We start from the raw sequence: 23,647 nt of genomic DNA on the forward strand, positions 1-23,647 counted from the left end.
AAAGACCCCTAACGGAAATATTGAGGTAACCAACCCATTGACACAATCTGGAACTAAGGATTTACTGTTCCTTAGGCAAAACACCTCCAAGTTCAAGCAAACTTATGCGATTGCCGAACCAAGTGCACCCAATTACATGCTGACCAAGTAATTACTTGGCATGTCAAAATGTGTAATTAATTACACCCAAATCCAATTCCTAGGTGGCTTTCCAAACAGGCTCTAAATGTTTGCTTATTTAAATCTCTAACAAACTCCTCAGTTCTGCAGCTCAAGGAGAAACTGCAAATTGGCGGTAAAACATGTGGAAACCAAGTAGGAAGAGATAACATCTTTAGCTACTTTGAATGAACCACTATTGCCATTGAACCCCTTCATTTCCAAAATTTTCCATTGTACAGACGCAAGAATGCACCCATGACTATTGCCCAGGCCCACCAACTTCCTATTTTTCTCCTAGTAAAACGAATTACTACTAAATTACAACAGAAATAATTTAGCCCTCCGCCGGCCTCCGCACAAGGCTGGCAGGTTTCTTCCTCTCCAGCACTGCTAAGATGTGATTTTAGACCCATCTTCTGTACTATTCACCTTCAGCATCAAGCCCAGATATCCGATGCCGCCTCTTGTCAGAGCCTGTTCTAAAAGACTCGAAAACAGCCCTAAACGACTCACGCTCTGCTCGTAGTCTCTCTTGAAATATGTTTTGCCTCTTTGGTTCGCCATTATTTCTAGTTGATATCAACTTCTCTTCTTCTGGCAAAGGGTTAGACTTCTGCATATATGTTGAAAGAATAAGACAGCTTATCGTACGGGTTCCACGTACACACACACAGAAATTGAAAGCATATGCCAACCAAATGTTGAATTATGAAGAACAAGCTTTCCAGAAAGTAACTAGAAAGTTACTCAGCAAGGTTACAAGCATAATATAGCTAAATAAACACCAACATGGAAATGACGATGATTCAAATAATTTAAATAATAGTTGTTCGTGGAATCTCACCAAGTTGTATCCTGCACCAGGACCAATTAACAAGGATACATTGGTCGCTTTTGTTGCCCCTATCGAAAAGCCTCTTTTGGTCACCTAAAAAAAAAAAAAAACAAGTGAGCAGAAAAAATTTAGCGAGAGAATGGTTTAACATGAACAGTAGAACAGGTTGGAAAAAAAAACAATCAGATTGGTAGAAACAGGTAATCTCTACTTCCTCGTAAAGATTTTGATAGCACTGTAATAGATAAAGTTAGCAAACTGGAAGTCTGGAACAAGTTACAATTATCATCAAAACCTTGTTGTTCCCTCTGTTTCATTTGGACTGGTACGAATTTCAAAAAGGGTGAAGAAGACTTTTGAATCTTGTGATTTTAAACTAAAAGTGTGCAGAATATATCAAAATTACCGTTTTAAATCTTGTGATCTTAATGCCAAATCATTCCTACAAGGGAGTGTCATCACTGATAAAATTGGAATGTTGTAACTAAAAACTTACTAAATATACGAAAGTATACAGCATAAATTGAAACGAGTAATAGCTACGTAAACATGCCAATATGATACACCACCAATGCAAATGTGAATGAAGAAACTTCCCATCAAGCATAAATTTTAATGAGATGGAACCATTTACCACTCAAATCTTTCCTCCCCCTAATGCTAATGTAAAATTGAAAAAAGAAATCTCCCCACATCAAACAGCTTAACCTTTCAATGACATGGAACCACTTAATTCAATTCCAAAAATTCTTCCCTCCCCTTCGGGATAAACAAGATCTTTGCTCATCATTCGAAAGTAATCAATATCAGCTATATAGGTGCTTCTCTTTCTGATAAGTATCTAGAACAGTAATGAAACCCACTGATATAAAGCATGCCCATGGCAGAAAAAAAAACATGAAGATACATACACTCCAAACTTACAATAATATTGTTAAGAGAAGAATCGTTGAAGTACCCCATGTGCAACCCAACAAAAAAACAAATAGCACATTTCCACATTTTTTATTAATTTACATTTGTGAAACAAGAAAATATGCTTGATTCATCTGCCCAGATTCTGCAGTCAGGAACCTCTATTATATGCAAATTAACAATGAAGCATGTGATGATAATCTAAACATAATTTGCCGGATGATCACGCCAAACAGAACATAGGCACAGAAACAACCTATAATATGGAGAGACTCCTTTCATTGCTAAAGAAAATATTCCGAACTCCTCATTTCCTTTCTAAAAATATTTTGGACTCCTCATTTCCTTTCTCAAAATACTTCTTTTCGAAGTAAAAGCATAGAGTGGAAGGGGGAATTCTTCACGACAGTGTATCCAGCAGACCCTTGCTAGTTTTAAGTGACAGGAGATGAGACGATGAGAAGAGGAAAAGATATAATGACACAAATACGTCAATCTTTGCTGGTAAACCCATCAGAAAAAACAGAGATGGAAAGCAGACAGATGAAAAGTTTTCGCCAATCATATTCACAGAAAGAGAACCACATCAACAAAGGACTTGGAATAGCTATCGTTCATAACACTTAAAAGTTACCTGGTCACCCCAACGTACTGACTTCCCTTCTTTGCTGTAAGATTGTATCAACCCTGAGAGAGCATTTAAGTTTTTAGTGGCATCTTCATTTCTTCGAGTATCATCTTCATCCAAATCAGATGACCATTTACTCTTTGCTAATCCTTTTACATCAGCTATTTGGTCAACTTCATGGTCCGACTCCTGATCATCCTTTACATCGCCTAATATTAAATTAAATAATGAAATATAATTAGATGCCTTATTAGACACCTTTCTGAAACCAAGACAATGAAGAAAGGATAAATTTGTATGTATCTACTCCAGAATGATATACATAAAGATAAAGAGATCCTTAGACTACATTTAATAGAGCCTAACTCATGTGACAAGTAATCATTGGAAGATAGAATATGTTACAGCCCAGTGTTCAAAGATAAAGTGTTGACAGCTGAACCTTGGAATTAGCCAAATTCAACCACCATAAAAAGTTGGGTTCTATGTGTTATTACACAATAAAATTAACTCAACTTTTAAGCCTCAAAACAAGCATATGACCTACTATTACTACATCAAATCTAAAAAATTTAAAAAAAAAAAAAGGCAATGTCCACTGTTGCTAAGGCAGGAAACAATATACATCTACACCAGAACTATAGCAAATTTGATTTGAGATAATCATCAGAAATGATTCCATCCATGCTAACTGTGAAATTGTTCACTAGTTAGAATTTGCATACGACAAGAAGGACGAGATCAACATAATAAATACAAATGATCCTAATGACAGAATCATGACCTACCATCAGCCGGAATATCCTCTTGGGGAGGTATACTAAACTTCTCAATGTTCTCTTCATCTAAAGCAGAAGGCATTCCTAATGAGTCATCATCTTCCATGTCCATGTCCACCTGCAGATCCAAAATAAGACCCATAATTTCAGAATTTTCTACCTCCCAGTAGCACAAACCACACATGCTTTGGTAGCACCACCAGAAAAAGATGTGAATTAAGACATTATAAGTTAGCAGATTATCTCAGTTTTCTGTTTTATAAATGAAAGCCACATAATTAAATGAACAAAGCTTAGGTTCCAAAAGGCGAACTATTCTCGAAGCTAAATGATGCCAAATTTACAAGCCATGGGGTTCTTCTATTTTATTTTTTTGACAACTTCAAAGCCATAGGAAAATTTTCCTTTATGCCAAAAGTCCTATATTGCTCAGACTCTCCAAAAGTGTTGTCGCACCCGTGTCGGGTCCTTCAAAAATGCACTAAATTTGGAGGATCCGACACGCACCCAACAAAATTTTTGAAGAGTCCGAGCAACATAGGCCAAAACTGTATAAAAGAAATTGTTGGACTCTCCAAGTAGCATTTCCAACACAATCATAGGCTAGTCTGTTTCTTTTTTCCTTTTATAGTTAAAAGGCCAGACAGCTACTTCCAGATACTCCAGAGCACAGATAAAGGTCGCGGCATCCCACGCCATTAATCTACCTCTCATACTCGATTGGATGCCCAAGTATCCATCAGGTGTTTACACTAGGGGATGCAACAGCTGGGGTTGAGGTTATTTACAATAGACCCCATTCCTAGTTCCTACCTCCTCCTTTCTCTCCTCTTTCCTCTTCTACCCCCTACACCAGTTGTACAGGGCTTTATCTTTCGCTTAGTAGCTTCTATCTGCAACTTTAGGCAGGCCTCACTCCATCTCCTAGGAGAATTCTATGGGTTACGTTGAACATATGTGTCTGTGTTCACACACACGGTCATGTGCGTGCATCAATTGAACCTAGGTTAGATAGTATTCAATGACATATGAATAACAAAATTTACCTCTTGGATTCCACCCTCCTCCAGAGCATCTCCATGAAGTAATGACTGCCACATTGTTGAAATAACACACAAGAATAAAAGACATGAGCATCCAACTCCTAAAAGCTGATAAAACTGACTTCTTACATAAGGTCTTAAAGACTACAGTAACAACTACTTCTCTGGAATAAGTTGAATTGTATAAATCCACTTGAGAGTCCAGGAATGTAGAACCTACCCAACTATGCAACAGGATAGTTTTTAAGGAGAAAGTACCTTAACATCAAGTTTCAAGTACATGGATGGAGCTTCCTCCCATTGGGCAGCCATCCTTTGTACGTCATCCCGCGTGAAACCGTGCACATTCCTTGCTGCACATCCCTGAATCCACAAGGACATGAGGATAAAAGAGTAAATTCAGTGGATATATACAAGCTACGGAAGAAAATCAATAAAGCAGACATAATGCTCGAAAAATTGTCATGGTACAAAGAAATACATGACTGAACTTACCGCTGGGTCCTTATAGGTCGCCTCTAGCAAGTACACTTCATAACCAGATCTCTGAAATAATAAGCAACACAAAATAAACAAACAAAACAATCATGGTAAACAGATGGGCAACAATCAGTTCCTCAAATAAATGTGACAGTGATTTTGAAGAAGATAATCAACAGTTGAAGAAGCCACAATAGTACAGAAGTAACAGAAGCAGCATGCATCACTGTAGGAAATGACACGAGCAACAAATTTAAAAAGCAAGAGGCACCATTCTGGTCCAAAATGCCAGAACACCGACCAAGAGTGTAATTGTCATTTAACATTCAAATAAATGACGAGAGACCTAATAATATCAGCTTTACTTATAGCATGTTTGGCCAAGCTGGAGAAATCAGCTTATTTTGAGAAGTGCTTTTTTCAAAAGTACTTTTGGAGAGAAACAGTTTGTGATTGGCTAATCACTCTGAAAAGCACTTTTGAGCAATAATTTGTGTTTGGCCAAGCTTTTCAGAAAGTGCTTTTAAGTATCAAATTACGAATAAGGACATGAATAGATTTATTTAATAATTAATATGGAAAAGGACCAAAGAATAATCGTAAAAAATTGTTATTACAGGCAAAAATTAAATCTTTTTATTTTATTTAACTAAAATATGAAAATAAAATTTAAAAATACTTAATTCTTTTAATATAAGTTAAATATATTAAAAATCATTCAACAAATATAAAAGCATTCACCCCTAAAGTCACTATATATTAGAAAGCTATCCTAAAAATAATAAGAAATATTAATACATTAATATCCTAAGTATTAGGTTTAACGGTTATTTTGATATATACAATATTTTGTTAAGGTTATTTTTGGTAAGAAGAAAAGTCAAAACTGCTTCTGCTTCTACTTTTGGGAAGAAGCTACTTTTTTCTGCTTCTCAGAAACTACTTCTGCTTCTTCCCATAAGCACTTTTTTCCCCAAAAAAACTTGGCCAAACACCTCAAGTTAGGAAAAAAAATATTTTTGAGAAAAAAAGCACTTTTGGTCTCTTGAGAAGCTTGGGCCAAAACAGGCTATTAGTCTCATCTTTTTATGAACGAAGGCACTTTATGCAGCTACTTGTATAGTTAGATGGACAAGCTTGGTGGACAACTTTGAATGACTTGTGTTGAGTCTTACTTTAAACCTTGAACATATCTTTTTGAAACCTACTGGGTGTTTTAAGAATGAAATCATTGCCTTCTAAGAAAACTGTATCTAGAAAGACTACATAAGCCACATTCATGATGTTATACAACAGATAACCAGACTGAATAAATAGGAACCTACCGAGTTACTGGGAGAGAGTTTGATTGCCTTCACACAATGAAATTTACACTAGACTCTAAATGCTTAGCTCAAATTTCAAAATATATGTATAACAAATTCAGGCAAATCCCCAACAAGAAAACTAAACTACATTAACTCAACTCAATTTTGCTACTTCAATAATTACATGAACTCAACCAGCATTACTCAGTCTCATCACAAAAAACAGAGATAAAAAGGAAAATGACATGAAAAAAGCATAGCACGGCATCAAGCAAGTACATTTCAAATATCTGATTAGCAAATTTTAACAAATTCAATCTTACTCCATTGGTTCCAATTTATGTGATACAGTTTCATTCGGCACGGAGTTTAAGAAAGAAAGAATTTTGAAACTTGTGGCAATAAAACTAATGAAACTTATGGTCTAGCACATGCCATATCATTTGTGTGGCTATAAAAGCTTCTCATTAAGGGGAAAATGGAAAGTTTAAGTTAGATTTTTTCCAAATATGAAAATGTGTCATTCTTTTTTAAACGGACTAATAAGAAAATAGTGTCACATAAACTGAAACAGAGGGAGAATAATTGATCACAAAGAGGTGTTCATAATGAAAGATTCATATACCAACTCCTCTGAAAATTCATGCATAATAACCATCGAACTAATTCTATGTAATAGCAGAAACAAGCCATCAGCAGTTACTTGGCTCCTACCTGTGGAGGCTCCAGTCAATACAGAAACTGACTCTATAAGGAAAACCAAATTACTAAAGGACAAGCTAAGTGGCTCAAGATATGATTCAAATCTCTTTTGGCTACAAATCTAAAACATAAACTATACTTCAATTATATGGCTTATTAGTTGCTTGGCTTCTCCACATATGAATTGCTTTCATCAATCAAGCTCTTTTTAATTGAGCTTGCTCACCGAAAACCCACCCACAAAAAAAAACACAAAAAAAAAAGGCAAAAGAAAGAAATTTATACTTTCTCAATACATGTAGCTTTTTAGCTGTATTTAGATAACCAGCAGTGCCTCGACAGCAAAGCAAGTTCCGCAGCTGATAAATCTAGAAATTCTACACCCATTTGTCATCCACAGATTTCTAGCTTCTATAAAGAAGTTGTAGATCCAAAGAAATGCTACTAATTTTTGCTCTACTTTTCCGTTGTTCTAGCTGGAAATTTTAGCACCATCACTAATGACAATTGAACTTGCTCGCTGAAAATTCACAATTCTGCAGTGTTTAGGTGAAACTTAGTCTGAAGCTTCAAATTTAATGAAACTGCACGTCAGGATATATGACACTCTTATCCTATAATTTAGTACTAAAAATTAAGTTCTAGAATTTGTCCGAGTTGATGTATGAAGCTTTGTGGTTGTTGAATAGCAATTATCTTCTGAATCAAAATATCAACAACCCAAGATTACAAAATCCTACCACAAACCAAACAACTCTATAGACAGTTTTTGATAAAATCAACACTTGCTTGAACCTTTTTAAAAAAATCAAGTAACACTTTCTTGAACCACAGCGACCCCCTTTTATAATCTTAAACGAACTTTCACCTAGAACAAAATTCACAAGTTCCAAAATCCAGGAACCTATCCAATCAAATCGAGACGTGAAAAAGATAACCTTGGCAATTCCTATCACATTGATATGTATTACACTAGAATTGATGTTCACTGTGAAACAAAACAAGATAAAGCAAAAATGTCTTGGGCGAACTGCAAAGCAACATCACCACTAAATTATTGATGCCACATTGGCCAAACAAAACCAAACACACAAGACATGGTGCTTACTTTTTCCTTCTTCAGTAACTCTACTATCTAAAGAAATGCATGATAAGGTGTTCTATATGAGATCATTACCACCCAAGAAAGGGATAAAATCCTAAATAGTACAAAGACAAGTGATCAGGAACCGATACTTTTAAGTGGACAAAAGAAAATAGAAATTCAGGAAAAATGCACACCGTGAATTAAATAAATTGCAACTGACAAAAGCTGATAATACAAGACAACTATAACAAAAGTTAGGATTGGATGGAGTGAAAATCTTCAAACACGCAGTAACCACCCAGTCATGTTGAACAACCAAAGTCACTGCAGCAAAAAGTTCTATTGATCAACTAAGGTTATATTATTTAGAACTCCAAAGAATTAACAACCTATAAAACAGTGACAAACCACACATAGACAAACACAAAAGGTTACGAATTTCAGACATCCAAAGTGTCCTAGAAAACAATTAAACAAGAGTATAGCACGTGAACTGGTTGCGTAATAGAGAGAACTGAGAGTATACCTTTGCAGTTGCCCAAAACTGAGCAAAATCAGCTACCCGCAGATTGCGGTCATCCACTAAGATGAGGCACAAATACCAGCAACAAATGGGTCAATTGCCGAACAAAACTGCATCTGTAGTTAGTAAACTGAAGGCAGTGCAACGCACTGCATCACCACTTAATCTATAATTAAACTATGGTTTAACTTTTAACTAGACAATCTAGCATGACTCAAGAACCAATGTGCTAGCTATTATCAAGAAACCTATGAGACACTGTTTGCCTTCGAGTTTCCTAGATCCAACAAAAGTGGAGGTTTTCTTTAGAAATATGCTACAGTGGGGAGCAACAAAGGGCATGACAAAACAGCTGATAGCAGTGTGCATTCATATCACAGGCAAATTTCAATGAATCTCACAGACATATTAAACAAAAGAATTGCCATTCAGCTGTAAGAGGAAACATTGATACAAATTATTCCAAATGCCAGGCTTAGATGATGGTCAAAAAAATGAAATATGGAAATGCAGAGTAAGAGCAATCCATTCGCCCCAGAATATCATACCAATTACGAAAGAGAAAGCCCCATCATCCAGGGTCTTTTTAAAAGACTTCAACATGCTGGACCGATAGGCCTGAAACACAGAATCAAATAGGTAATAGGTAACAATATATACGAGGCACTAAATTGCAGAAAACTAGGAAAAGCAAATTAACATCATGATGAGTTGGGCAAAATCCGAACCCAATCAACCAGGAATTTCAAAAGATCATTTCTACATCATTGATTGATTCCAAAATCGCTACAGTTTGGACGAGTCAAGCTTCTTGAAAGATGAAATTATGATATACCATTACATCAACATTAAACCCACAAGAGAAATAGCAACACATGGGCACATACTATCGCCTAGTGCTATGTTTCTGTTACTAAAGGACTAAAGGTATAATAAATCAGTGACATAGGGATTACCTCATAGTTTTAAGCAAAAAGTTACCGAGCATGCAATAAATATGAAAATGTTTCTTTGTAGATACGGTGAACTCAACCCCCTAATCAGTAACCAAACAGTGGCTTTTCCCAATTTGCTCCCTTGGTGACTCAAACACTCAACCTCAAGGTACTAGCCTTACAAAGACTAGGCAAAGTGGAATATACTTAGCCTTAAGTTTAGCTCTATTTCTTTGGTAGTTTTTAGGTGCAACCTTTTCTATGTACAGGAATGCCTTGTTAAATATAATCGGAAATCTGCACAACTTGTAACTATGTTTGGGCACTAACTTGGTGCTTTTTCTTTCATTAATAAAAGTCTTTATTACTTATAAAAAAAGAAAATGGAACCATGAACTTGGGTAACCAAATAAAATATCCTTTTTCGAGTAAAAGACTGAACTTCTGTACAAGTCATCTATCACCAGATCTTACAATGCTATGGATAAACCTCAAATACCAAACAAGAGCTTTGCAAGATCAAGCAACAAAAAGATGAAAGGAAGCTATATCAGGCCTAATTCCTGATCCAAGATGAGAACTGCAGAAGTAAGCGAGCACCTTATTTTCCTTCTTCTTTTTTTGTGGTGGTGGGGGGTGGGGGTTATGGATTCCACTCCACTGTAAATAATAAAATTTAAAACTAATGGCTCCAAATTTAAATCATGGAAGTTCAGTTATCTCTTAAGCTTAGGTAGAGATGTCTTTACCTCCTCCATCTCAGGTTCATAGCAGTATTCCATGACCTTCTTTGTAATTTTTTTGCCTCTGACAGAACCAGAAGATTTTGTAATCTCACTCTCTTCAACCTGAAAGTACTTGCTTTATAAATTTTTTGGCAGAAGACTTATTCTAACTAGAAACGGGTATTAATAGGAGGCTAGAATATATGAAAGAAAGAAAAGTGGGGGATGTCGACAATCAAAAGAACTTTAAGTAAGATAACGAGATAGGAAGACCTTATCAACTTCAGTCATGAAGTAATCGTCCATTGAGTGAATGCGAGGCGCAGTGCCACCGTTTTCAATCTCAAGTTCACGTAACATCTTTGCCAAATAGCTCTTTCCACTCCCTGAAAAAGGTAATATAAAGCTGAAAATACAAGCAGAAAATTTAAAAGAGAATCCAAATTCTTTAGCCTTGTTACAGATGTTTCTCTATAGTAAGCTATTGCCTTTTAACAATTTTCAAATAAGAATGCAGGTACTCAAGTCACAAAAGGACATATAACATGAATGCCTGCTTTCAGTGGTTAGGAGAGAAAGTAACATATCAGCCCATGGTAGTAGCCCTCAAGAATCTATAGATCACAACGTATCCACTTCTTTTCAGAAGATTTAGATGAAAACATTTTAACATCATCTTTAAAAGAAGAAAGCAAATGATCATACTTCTCCTGCCCCTACAGTACTTACAGTCAAATTTACTATTATTAATAAGGGACAACCTAAAGATTTTGTCGTCCTGGCGTTCAAGTTTTCAAAACTATTGACCTTAAAGTTGCCATTTTTTACTTTATCAATTTTGTTGGTGTTGAGTTAATGATACCACTTTTAAGTCCTATTTTGTAATTCTGTGTGTTTCTTATTTAGGAGATAGTACACTGTATCTTTCTACAATTCCTTCTCACCTTACATTAACCTTTTATTACAGTAAATGCCCTCAGACATTTCGTAAATAAAAGTAATGGGCTTTCTTAAGCCTTCAAATGGAGTCATGATTGCATCTTAACCAGAATGTTTGGTTCTATAATTAGAATTGTTGAAGTACTATAGCTTCTATGTACCTTTTACCTTTACAAATTCAAGAAAAACATGTAAGCATCCAAACTCCTATTCATCGGTCTTCATAATTTTATCGCTACATTAGCATAAACGCATCCTTTAAAAGTGAAAAAGTTCAAATATTAACAAGAGTAAAACATATTAAGCCTAATATTTTTAAACTCTATTTTGGTGTGTGGACATTTATAGTTTTTTGTTTGTTAAGAAGATTGTAGGTATTAAGTATTGTTATTCCCAGTGGTATCAACAAAGGTGTCTCTTTGGTCTTCTTTGCCTAATTTCAATTTGATTTTGGTTTTGTTTTTTTAAAATTTATTCTTAAAGAACAATTTTTTGGTTAGGTTTTTTTGGTCTTTTAAATAGTATTTTGGTTTTGTATAGAATATTTTGGTCAGGTTGTTTTTTCAAAACATAACTTTGTGCTTTTTTTTTTTTTTTTTTTGTTTCTGTTTCAAAAATTATTCCGATTTAATTTTTGAAATCAAAATTGAACTTTTCAAAGAAAAATGTATTTTAAATTTATATATATATATATATATATATATATATATATATATATATATATAGAGAGAGAGAGAGAGAGAGAGAGATATTTTAGGACAACTTATGCTCTAGAAATTATGAGAAGATCTTTTAAAAAAAACATAATTATTGTCATCATCGTTAGATTTTGAACTTTTTGAAGTTTAAACTAAGACTGACATATTTGTCTATCCTACAATATGTAGCAAAGGAACAAATGTCCAAAAGCGAAGATCCATACAACATCAACAAGATATTTTGATCATAAATATACAGGATATTATTACCTTTAAATAAAAATATGAACCCCCAAATTTATATTGATTATGTCCGCTAGACGTCCACGTTAATCTTACCTCTAAATAAAAATAGAACTTTGCATTTTAAAGGTAGCAATCAGCAAACTAAAGCCATGTGAGTTCAAACATAGGGGAATTAGATTTGCTTCTTTGTTGTGTTGATACGAGTTCTAAGCAAATCTCTTAAATATGACACATGGTATATCAATTCGGGATTCACATGGAATACAAGACTGAAAACGTGCTGGTGGTTTGAAATTTATCTTGGTTGAGTACACTCAATTGTTTTTTATCAGAAGAAATAAGATATTTGGTGAAAACTTAAAAACATAATGCAAATTGTTCTTTTTAATCATATGTAACTTTTCGACCTTGAATTTTGGCCCGGGCTTACTGCGACTAGTAGATGGAATAATGAAGAACAACATATGTAATGCGACAAGGAAAAAAGCGAAAGAATTGTCTCAACGGAACCCAGTATACCAGGAAAAGGATACTTCTAATCCTACATCACACTTCAATTTTTTGCCAAAGCAAGAATGTAATACCATGACAACTGCAAAAGGAGGGGGGGGGGGAGAGTTAAAACAAGTTCATTCAGAACTAACTAATACTTGTGCAGAGAGGTACTCTCTAATTTTCAGTGGTCTGGAAGAATTGTAAGCACCTAATATGTCTCAAACAGACTTAAAATAGTAAAGAATTCAACCTCCTTTTCCGTTAACTAGAAGGGCTCACCTTTTTCTTTTCCTTTTCTTTGGGGAGAGGGGGCGGGGTCAAAAGGAGTCTCTATTTAAGTGGTGAAGGTGTTTAGTCTCTTAACTCAGTATAATCCCTGGGGTCTGGGGAGGGTAGTGTGTACGCAGACCTTACCTCTACCCTGGAGTAGAGAGGCTGTTTCCGATAGACCCTCGGCTCCCTCCCTCCAAGAACTCCCCACCTTGCTCTTGGGGTGACTCGAACTCACAACCTCTTGGTTGGAAGTGGAGGGTGCTTACCACTAGAGCAACCCACTCTTGTCTAATATAAGGATCATAATTTTCATTCAAAGATCTCAAGCTTGTAGTCCATCATATGTCAACTAAAAACAAAATGGACAAGTGCATAACTAAATGTAGTAGTTCCTGGCAAAGAAAGAAGCACCTGGAAGCCCCCTAAGAATTATAACAAGATGATCAGGACGGGTAGCACGGTATGGATGCCTTAGTATGTGAAAAGCATCAATGACTTTTGACTTCTCCGAAGGTAGGTCACGCAGAGGTTGTTCACTTCCTCTGGAGCTCATAGATGATGACGTATAGTGGAGCATATGGAGTTCCTGGATACCACAAAAATCAGATATATAAGGCCTGCTTCACCATAACATAACACCAACATAAAAGGGATACCCCAACTTGTTAAGTCAAGAAGCAAGCTAAAGACACAGAGATGTACATCTGTTATTTAAGAAGAACCTCTTTCCAGCTGAGGGTGCAAAAGAAAAGAAAAGGCCAAAAAGACGGAAAAAAGAAGTAGAATCCCAATACTTGATAGAACCACAAAATCGCACAACAGATTAGCTTAAAAAATGTTAGGAGATATTGTTTAGGCGTGCATAGGATGTTGTAAGATTCAAAGTTGTCAATTGGAGCACATCCAAATACACATCATGTGAAGTGCGTACATCAATGTGAATCATATTGCAAGATAATGCAGAAACCCATGTCAACAAGATAATGCAGAAAAGATCGAATTATTATAGTAAGACATTTTCTTTACAATTGAGAAATCCAAAGGACCATTGGCACACGGTTCGAAACATCAGTAGATAATAGGCCCGCCCAAATTGTTATAGTAAGACATACCAACAATAACAAATAAATATTGTTAGAAACACAAAGAGTTAAACTCGTATACCCCCAAAGCCTGCCTGCAAAAGTAGAGCACTGTTTCAAGTCTTTCACAATTCGAAAATTTAATATTAGAAGACCGTAAGCTTAATTGGTAAAGCATAAAATAAGTCTACCTTAATTGAAAAAAACACATAGGAAGCGTTTTTTTGGTGTTTATATTTTAAATATGCATAAGAACTTATATCAATATCATGTGAATCAACATACAAGAAGGCAATCACTTCCCTGGATTTCCCTGTACAGCAAAGTAATTATCACTACTCAAGAGTTTGAACCTATAAGTACTGTATATTATCCTAACACAAGAAGAAGAATGAATTTCTCTTTTTCCTCTTTCATAACCCACCCCACCTCCCAAGGAGATCATTAGCAGTTCCCTTTAACCAGCTCGAACTCCTAGTCAACTAGTTGGAAGTGGAGGCATCTCCCGACCATGCTAACCCTCTAGTTAAAGAATGAACTGTTTGGGATCAATAGAAGAGACAAATGGATAAAGAAAAAACAAGATCCCAAATACCTCACAATAAATTTAAACAGTCAACTAATGGATTAACATGCATATCCCAAGTTAGCAATAGCATTAACGATCTAAGAGGTAAATTGACAATGTAATCAATCATTCCCTCTAAATAAATAACTCATCAGTTCATATAGTACACGGTTCAAGAAGAGTCTAAACAAGAGGTACAATATTTTAAAAGGAGGAAGGTAAAAGATCGAACTAACAAATACCTATAGCATAGTTATACGTGGCAAACTAACAAAAACATCAATAGATGGAAACCATCAAGAAAGAATATACTAGGATACTGGTTCTCCTTTAGAACTACTTCCAAGTAATTAGTATTGGTACTTTTGCTGTTGCTTTAATCACGTATAACAAATTATTGATCAAAACTTAAGGTTTCAAGAACAACATTATAGTAAAGTAAAAGCAGAACATACCCAATAATAATAAAGTTACAGACACAAATTAATATGAATTTTGAAACTTTTTATATGTATAATTTCAATATTTATTTGATAAATTAGGCAATCAATCAATAAATATAAATAATAGCCATACTGAGTCAATCGATAAAAAATTGCAAAGCCAAGAACACTGAAACGCCCAAAAAAGCTGAAGAAATACCTCATTTGCAGATGCGGATGATACATGTAGATTGTGCTGATAACTTGATATGGACTGATTATATTCAGGAGGTGGAGGATAAGCTGATGACAAAGGAGCTGAAGAACCAGCAGAAACTGGAAAAAATGAGGCAGATGTTCCAGGTGGTGAAGACGAAACAAGCCGCTCATGCCGAGGTGGCTCCATTGGAAGAGGAGGTGGTGGAGAAGCTGGAAGGGGCGGCTGGCTAGCAAATGCGTTACAACCCTGTTGTGCTGAATACAAGCTCATGCCACTGCCGTTCACTGAATTAACAACCCTTTGGTCATATGGCGAACCATAGTGATGTAATTTCGACTCCATATAAGTATTCTGCATTGCAGAAGCAGCCTCCGAATAATGATTTTGGCTATAACCGTGACCATCCATGGGGGTCTGATGTCCATGGTACAGTTTAATCTGTCGGTCATGCTCTACATTGTGGTGGTAACTATCAGCTTGAGGACTACTGTATTTGTAACCATTTTTTCCTGGCAAATAATTGTCATCATATCCTAATTGTCCAAAATGTTCTTGCTCATGAAATGTTCGTTTTCTATCCAAATTACCATAACCTGGATCAATATAACTTCTATTATTGCTATTTTTAGCACCTAAAAATCCATCATATTTTCCACCATCAAAGCTACCATGCCCCGTGTCTAATTCGTGATTCGCTGCACCGAACTCACTAATCAGTTTCAATCTCCTTTCGTTATCGGTTGAAACCCTAGCTAAATTTGTCAACTTTTGGTTCATAAACGAACCTGTTGAATCATCGATTCTCATTCTCTTTACTCCAACATTACCGTAATCAAAACTAGGGTTTGAATTTTCATATGCATCGGACGGCCGCGGATGAAGTTGAGGGGGCATGGGGGGGCCAGCGCGATGATCGACGAAGGGATCGTAAGCCGCCGGTTGGGATGGAAGTGGAGGGCGGGGGAGGGATTGATGAGGAGGATAAGGTGGATACTGGGTGAAACTAGGGTTTGAAGGGAAAGGGGGAGGGGGCGGTGGAGGGCAAAAAGGGAAGTGTGAGATTGAGCAAGTAGGACAGATTCTACCTTGGATTGGGGGTGGTGGAAGATGAGGACGCCATGAATGATCCATCACACGATCTGGAACTTTGCACCCGATGAATCGTTTGGAGTTTGGGGTTTGTGATTGGATCACTCCTTGAGAAAAGTGAAGATGGAAAGGGAAATACTAGAAGAGTGAAGATGGAAGTCTTAAGGGTCTTATTTTGGAGGGGTAGGTTTTAGTATTCTTGGAGGATGGAGGAGGTAGGAGTAAGGTTTGCATACACACTATCTTTCCCAAACCCATTAGGGTAGGGGTTAGATCTGCATATACACTACCCTCTCCAGACCCTACTGGTAGAATTATACTGGGTTGTTGTTGTTATTTCCGGAGATTACTATTAGCAGCGTTATAAAATAAAGATTATAAAAGAAATAAACTTAAGACAAGTATAGAGGGAGATTGATATTTTATTCAACTTTCAAAGTTATGTTCATAATGAACTGAAAACTCCTCTATTTATAGAAAAAAGGAAGCAGTTGGCTTTTCTTTAGCTGCTCGTAAGTTGCCTCCATAAGTTGCTTGCAACCTGCTTGTTTAATAAGAAGCTGTTGCAAATCATTTCATTGAGTTGCTTGCAACCTGCCTGCATCAGCTACTTATAAGTTGTCTGCATTAGCTGCTTGCAACATGCTTGTTTAATAAGAAACTGCTACAAATCATTTCATTGAGCTTCTTGTAGATAAACTTCAACAAAGTACTAAATGGATTTATCTATAGCGGAATAATGAATGGACATCCACAATATAATATTTTCATAACACTCCCCCTTGGATGTTCATTAAAAGATAATGTGCCTCGTTAAAACCTTACTAGGAAAAAACCCAGTGAAAAAAAACCTAATGAAGGAAAGAGAGTACACATATTTAGTAATACGCATTTCTAGTTGCCTCATTAAAAACCTTACAAGAAAAACCCCATGGGAAAAAACCTTAGTAAGAAAAAAAGAGTACAGTGCATATTTCACTCCCCCTGATGAAAACCTTGTTTTAAATATTTGAGTCTCCGCATTCCAATCTTGTATACCGTCTTCTCAAAAGTTGAAGTTGGCAAAGACTTAGCGAACAAATCTGCCGGATTGTTATTTGAACGAATTTGTTGCACATCAATGTCACCATTTTTCTTTATAAAAATACAATGGACAAATAACATCATTTATGTAACATTCTTTCAACAAATATTTACTAAGACGATTATACCACATGCGCCCAGATTGCTTTAAACCATACAAAGATTTTTGTAATCTGATTGATTATATTTCCCGAGATTTTGAATTTGCTTCAGGCATTTTAAATCCTTCAGGGATCTTCATATAGAATTAATCAAATGAGTCATATAGGTTATGACTTACATTTAAATGGTATGACATCTTCGGGTGTCTAGACTACAGGTCTGATCCTCATAATCTTTTACAATATTATGCACTATATTGTATCAAATATATCGTCGACGATCATTTCGTATTAGTTCGCAAGGACATAACTTGTTGAGGTCTCATCACTTTCTTTATTTTCAGGTACCTGAACTTCTTCTGGAGTTTCATGAAATGTTATGTCGTGGGCTCTTCCAGAGCTTATTTCCTCCTTATTATGATCATTTTGATCATTTGCTCCTATTATTTTCGAGGATTAACCGATTGGTCTACCACGCTTCATGCGTACAGTAAACTCTATCCTTCAGGGACTTTAATTTTAATAGGAGTATTTGCAGCTGAAATATGATATTTAATTTTGGATCAGCAAATGCTTATGGCATTTGACTTGAATTATCTTCTAAGCGATGATCATATTAATGATAATTCGATTCATATAGCATATTTTCCTGCCGTTTTATTCCATCCCCCAAATGTTAGAAAAACTAACTCATATCCTCAATCATCTTTGGGAAACATATCTTTGTGCATTGTGGTAGAGAAATTAATCATATACCACACATCAAAAGTTATTAGATAGGAAAAATATATGGTTTTTGATCCTAAACCAATTGTGATGGGAGGACTTATCATATTTTGTTGGTTTGATGCATACAAGTGCTATTGTATGCAATTTAGAAAATCTTAGACCAACACATGAGTCTTTGTTCTCATAAGCAATAGTTTAGCCATTAATAGGAGGTATTCAATGCTAAACCAGCTTGGATATAAAACATCATCAAGATGAACTATCTTGATTTCATAATCTAAAAATTATGCTCTTAATTGAGAAAGACAATTTAAAATGCCAAACTGCAGGTTGACAATAAACATACATATAACCATCTTATATGTGCATCTATAAGTGGTTCACATGATAGGTGAATGGGCCCGTATTCACCTTTTATATATTTCAGAATTCGGGGATTTTAGTCCCAACTTTAGCTGGTATAATCAAGTTATTATGAGAACAAACAACACAAGAGAATTCTTGAAGAATCTTCTAGTTCTTCAGTATATGCTTATCTGAATTCTCAAATAGCTCATTTAAAAATGGCAGATGAAAACTTCAAGTTATCATGGCATGTGATATCTCTAAGTAAACTTCTAGTTTAATATGGCATAAACTTTTGCATCAGTAAACTTCTAATTTACTGTGGCTACTTTTGTATTAGTAAACTTCTAGTATACTGTGATACATGATGTAGTAAAAATTTGAAGAATAAGGCGGGTAACTTCTCACATACACATTTACCCATATGATTGTGGAAACATGAAGATTTTCAATCTTTCAATCATTTGTAGTCTCAGTATGATAGTCATATGTATTAGTAAACTTCGGTTTATCATAACATATGTTTTGACCACAATAATGACAAATAATCTCTTCGGGAGCCTTCCATTTATTGTCCACAATCAAATATTATTCAGACACTACTTATGTCATGTGTCTTCTAGACAAACAGTTAGTTCTTCAGGAGCTTTTGTTATACTACTAAATATTGCTCAGACACTTCTAGTGTCATGAGAGAAAATCATAATCAAATGAACAATATAAAGCTAATTCTAAATTTATAAATGACAAAAATTAAGAATTATAATATTTCTACCACTAACTTTGTGACAAATATCTCCTTCAAGGAGAAATATCATTAACATCTGAATATTTTATATCAATACGGCAACCACATAGTCATTGCATTTTTTAAGGAAAGATACACGATGTCACGACCCAATTTCACCTATAGGTCGTGATAGCGCCCAACACTACAGCTAGACAAGTCAACTAATAAGTCAAACGTACATTGGTTAAACTTTTATTCCAAAAAAATAATAAAATACCAATTTCTACCAATATATGTGCCAAGACCCGGTGTCACAAGTGCATGAGCATCTAGTAGATTATACAAAACTCCAAATACTGTCTGAAATGAAATAGACAGAATATAAATATAAGAAGAGACACTGGTAGCTGCAGAACGGCTCAGAAAGGCAGCTCACCACTATGCCTCGGGATGACGTGGGTATGTGATGATAGGTCCTCCACTAGTACCTGTCTCAGATCCTGCACAAAAAGTGCAGCAAGTGTAGTATGAGTACGTAAACAACGTGTACCCAGTAAGTATCAAGCCTAATCTCGAAGTGGTAGAGACGAGATGACCGACTTTGACACTCACTATAGGTCAATAATAATTGAAATAAAACTAGGATATTTAAATCAGCATGATTTACAGAATTTACAATAATTTATTTAATCAACGAAAATAATCAAATTCCCTCAAATGTAACAATTCTCAATATATTAATTAAATTCCTTCAATTCAAATAAATTTCAATTTATCAATTAAATCTCATTTACAGGAGTAACAATAAATTCCTAAACAAGCAAGAATAATAATTCATTAAATTCCAAGGATTTTCCAATTTATTAATTAGCTTCACAAACTGAAATAAATTATTAAAGTATCGTGTAATTATTATTATTAAGCATGATTTCTGCCGAGGACGTATGGCCCGATACAGAGTGTCGTGTACACTGCCGAGAGACGTGCGGCGCGATCCATAGATGCATCTATCCTGCCGAGGCGTTCGGCCCGCTCCACAAGAAAGGAGGACATTTTTATGTACCTCCGGACGGAGAGTATATTTATTTTGAGATAAATTTGGGAGGAAGAATAATTTCTTTTAACAATTAATAATTTAAACAGAGAATCAAGTAGATGAGGTTTTCATCCTTTAATATATTTATCTAACAATTCACAATATATATTCATATATATCAATTAATATTAATTAATCAAAGAATATAATTTACACAAGTAATGCATGCTTTGAGTCCTAAACTACCCGGACTTTAGCATTAATAGTAGCTACGCAAGGACTCTCGTCACCTTGTGCATACGTAGCCCTCACAATTAGCAATAATTATTTAATTTTTAATCACCTATGAGGTAATTTCCCCCTCACAAGATTAGACAAGAGACTTACCTCGTCTTGCTCCAATTTAATCCACTAGAAGGCCTTTTCCACGATTATCCAACTCCGTCTGGCTCGAATCTAGCCAAAATAATTCGATATAATCACTAAAAATTATAGGAAATCAACTCTATAAGAAAATACTATAATTTTAATACAAATCCCGAAATTAATTAAATATTCGTCCGTGGGGCCCACATCTCGGGATCCGGCAAAAGTTATGAAATCCGACAACTCATTCAATTACGAGTCCAACCATACCAATTTCACTCAAATCCGACTCCGAATCGATACCGAAATCTAAAAATTTTGTTTCTATGAGATTTCTAAACTTTTTCAAATTTCAATCTCAAAACACTAATTTATGGTGAACATAATGATATACTTGTATATGTAGACCAAATCCGAGTTAGAATCACTTACCCAATGTTTTTCCCTTGAAAATCTGCCAAAAGTCGTCTCTGCTCAAACTCAAGTTCGTCAAAAATGGCAAATGGGACGAATGTCCTCTCTTTATAACACTGCCCAACACTTCAGAACTGGGCCTCGAACAGGGCCTAGATCGCGGCATCGAACACGTGCCTTCGATCAGGGCATCGAGGGCTGGGCCTCGATCCTAGCCCTCGAGCCATACCTTCGATCATGCCATCGAGCCTTACCTTCGATCGCGACTTCGATCACAGGCTCGAGCCTGGACCTCGGTCATGGCTCGATCAGGGTATCGAGGTTGGGCCTTCGATCATAGCCTCAATCATGGCATCGAGCTTGAGCCTTCGATTGTGACCCTCGATCTTGGGTCTCGATCCTGGCCCTCGAGCCTTGCCTTCGATCATGGCCCTCGAGCTGGACCTTCGATCATGGCTTCGATACACTAGCTCGAGCATGTACCTCGTCAACCCTGGGGTCGATACCTGGGCTTGTTATCTGGGGTCGATCACAGCCCAGAATGTCCAACAGAAGAGGAAAAATTGCAGCAGCTTTTTAACTCAAATTTTTGATCCGTTAACCATCCGAAACTCACCCGAGGCCCTCGGGACCTCAACCAAATATACCAACAAGTCCTAAAATATCATACGAACTTAGTCGAACCTCTAAATCACATCAAACAACGCTAAAACCATGAATCATACCCCAATTCAAGCTTAATGAAACTAAGAGTTTTCAACTTCTACATTAAATGTCGGAACCCATCAAATCAACTCCGATTGACCTCAAATTTTACACACAAGTCATAAATTACATAATGGAGCTATGAAAATTTTCGGAACTGGATTCCGACTCCGGTATCAAAAAGTTAACTCCCCGATCAAACTTTCAAACTTTAAATTCCTATTTTAGCCATTTCAAGCCTAATTTCACTACAGACTTCCAAATAAAATTTCGATCACGCTCCTAAGTCCAAAATCACCATACAGAGCTGTTGGAATCATCAAAATTCTATTCCGGTGTCGTTTTCACAAAAAGTTGATCGAAGTCAAACTTAGCACTTTAAGGCTAACTTAAGGAACCAAGTGTTCCGGTTTTGCCTCAAACACTTCCAAATCCCGAACCAACCATCCCCGCAAGTCATAAATCATTATAAGCACCTACGGGAAGTTTTATTTTAGGGAACGGGGTTGTAAAAGTTAAAATGACTGGTTGGATCATTACATTCTCCACCTCTTAAACAAACGTTCGTGCTCGAACGGGTTTAGAATTGTACCTGGAGTGCTGTATAAGTGTGGATATCTGCTCCACATGTCTTCCTCGGCTTCCCAAGTCGCTTCCTCGACCGGTTGGCCCCTCCACTGGACTTTTACTGCAGAAATCCTCTTGGACCTCAACTGGCGAACCTGTTTATCAACAATGGCAATTGGCTCCTCTTCATAACCCAAGCTATTATCTAGCTGAACTGTGCTGAAGTCTAACATATGTGATAGGTCGTCATGATACTTCCGGAGCATAGATACGTGAAAAACTGGATGAACTCCCGATAGGCTGGGAGGCAAGGCAAGCTCATAAGCAACCTCCCCAACTCGTTTCAACACCTCAAATGGGCCTATAAACCTTGGGCTCAACTTGCCCTTCTTCCCGAATCTCATAATTCCCTTCATCGGCGAAACCTTCATGAGAACTTTTTCACCTACCACAAATGATATATCACGCGCTTTCTGATCCGCGTAACTCTTTTGTCTGGACTGTACTGTACGAAGTCTCTCCTGAATCAACTTTACCTTTTCCAAGGCATCCCTTACCAAATCAGTACCATATAACTTAGCCTCACCTGGCTCAAACCATCCGATAGGTGAACGACATCGCCGACCATATAAAGCCTCAAATGGAGCCATCTCGATGCTGGATTAGTAACTATTATTATAAGAAAACTCGGCCAAAGGCAGGAAACGATCCCACTGACCTCCAAAGTCAATCACACATGCCCTGAGCATATCCTCCAAAATCTGAATTGTCCTCTCTGACTGTCCATCGGTCTGTGGATGAAAGGCTGTGCTGAGCTCTACATGGGTCCCCAACTCACTCTGTACTGCTCTCCAGAAATGTGAAGTAAACTGAGGACCTCTATCTGATATGATGGAAATTGGCACACCGTGCAACCGAACTATCTCCTGAATATAAATCTGAGCCAACCTCTCTGAAGTATACGTAGTCACAACATGAATAAAATGTGTCGACTTAGTCAACCTGTCAACAATCACCCAAACTGCATCAAATTTCCTCAAGGTCCGCGGCAACCCAACTACAAAATCCATAGTAATTCGTTCCCATTTCCACTCTGGTATGGTCATCTGCTGAAGTAGGCCACCTGGCCTCTGGTGCTCATATTTAACTTGCTGGCAATTTAAACACCGAGCTACATAATCAACTATGTCTTTTTTCATTCGTCTCCACCAATAATGTTGTCTCAAGTCACGATACATCCTCGTAGCACCTGGATGAATAGAATATCGAGAATTGTGTGCCTCCTCCAGGATCTTTTTCCTCAGTTCATCTACAATAGGAACACACAGACGATCCTGGAGTCGTAGAACACCATCTAAACCAATAGTGACTTCCTTGGCACCACCTCGTAGTACCGTTTCACGAAGAATCACCAGGTG

At 36.5% G+C, this 23,647-nt stretch overlaps 1 protein-coding gene across 1 annotated transcript; it reads right to left on the reverse strand.

The window, feature by feature from the left end:
* Nucleotides 1–339: 339 nt before the first annotated feature.
* On the reverse strand, nt 340–16,321 carry LOC107775130 (uncharacterized). Its single transcript, XM_016594814.2, has 13 exons — nt 15,065–16,321; nt 13,184–13,358; nt 10,395–10,507; nt 10,146–10,244; nt 9,010–9,079; nt 8,465–8,520; nt 4,858–4,908; nt 4,621–4,725; nt 4,366–4,410; nt 3,329–3,437; nt 2,547–2,749; nt 1,007–1,090; nt 340–775 (listed from the first exon to the last, which is right to left on the reverse strand). The coding sequence occupies exons 1-13, from the start codon at nt 16,193–16,195 to the stop codon at nt 584–586; spliced, it is 2,433 nt and encodes an 810-aa protein (XP_016450300.1). The 5' UTR covers nt 16,196–16,321; the 3' UTR covers nt 340–583.
* Nucleotides 16,322–23,647: the final 7,326 nt, after the last annotated feature.

The sequence above is a fragment of the Nicotiana tabacum genome, chromosome 22 (genome assembly GCF_000715075.1).
Source record: "Nicotiana tabacum cultivar K326 chromosome 22, ASM71507v2, whole genome shotgun sequence".
NCBI lineage: Eukaryota > Viridiplantae > Streptophyta > Magnoliopsida > Solanales > Solanaceae > Nicotiana > Nicotiana tabacum.

Excerpts from the sequence above, each read along its gene's own strand:
- LOC107775130 (XM_016594814.2), bottom strand. The coding sequence starts at position 16,195 with ATGGATCATTCATGGCGTCCTCATCTTCCACCACCCCCAATCCAAGGT. Across the intron at positions 4,909-8,464 it reads AGTTTTGGGCAACTGCAAAG|AGATCTGGTTATGAAGTGTA; the intron begins GTATACTCTCAG and ends TTATTATTTCAG. Across the intron at positions 4,411-4,620 it reads ACTTGAAACTTGATGTTAAG|TCATTACTTCATGGAGATGC; the intron begins GTACTTTCTCCT and ends ACAATGTGGCAG.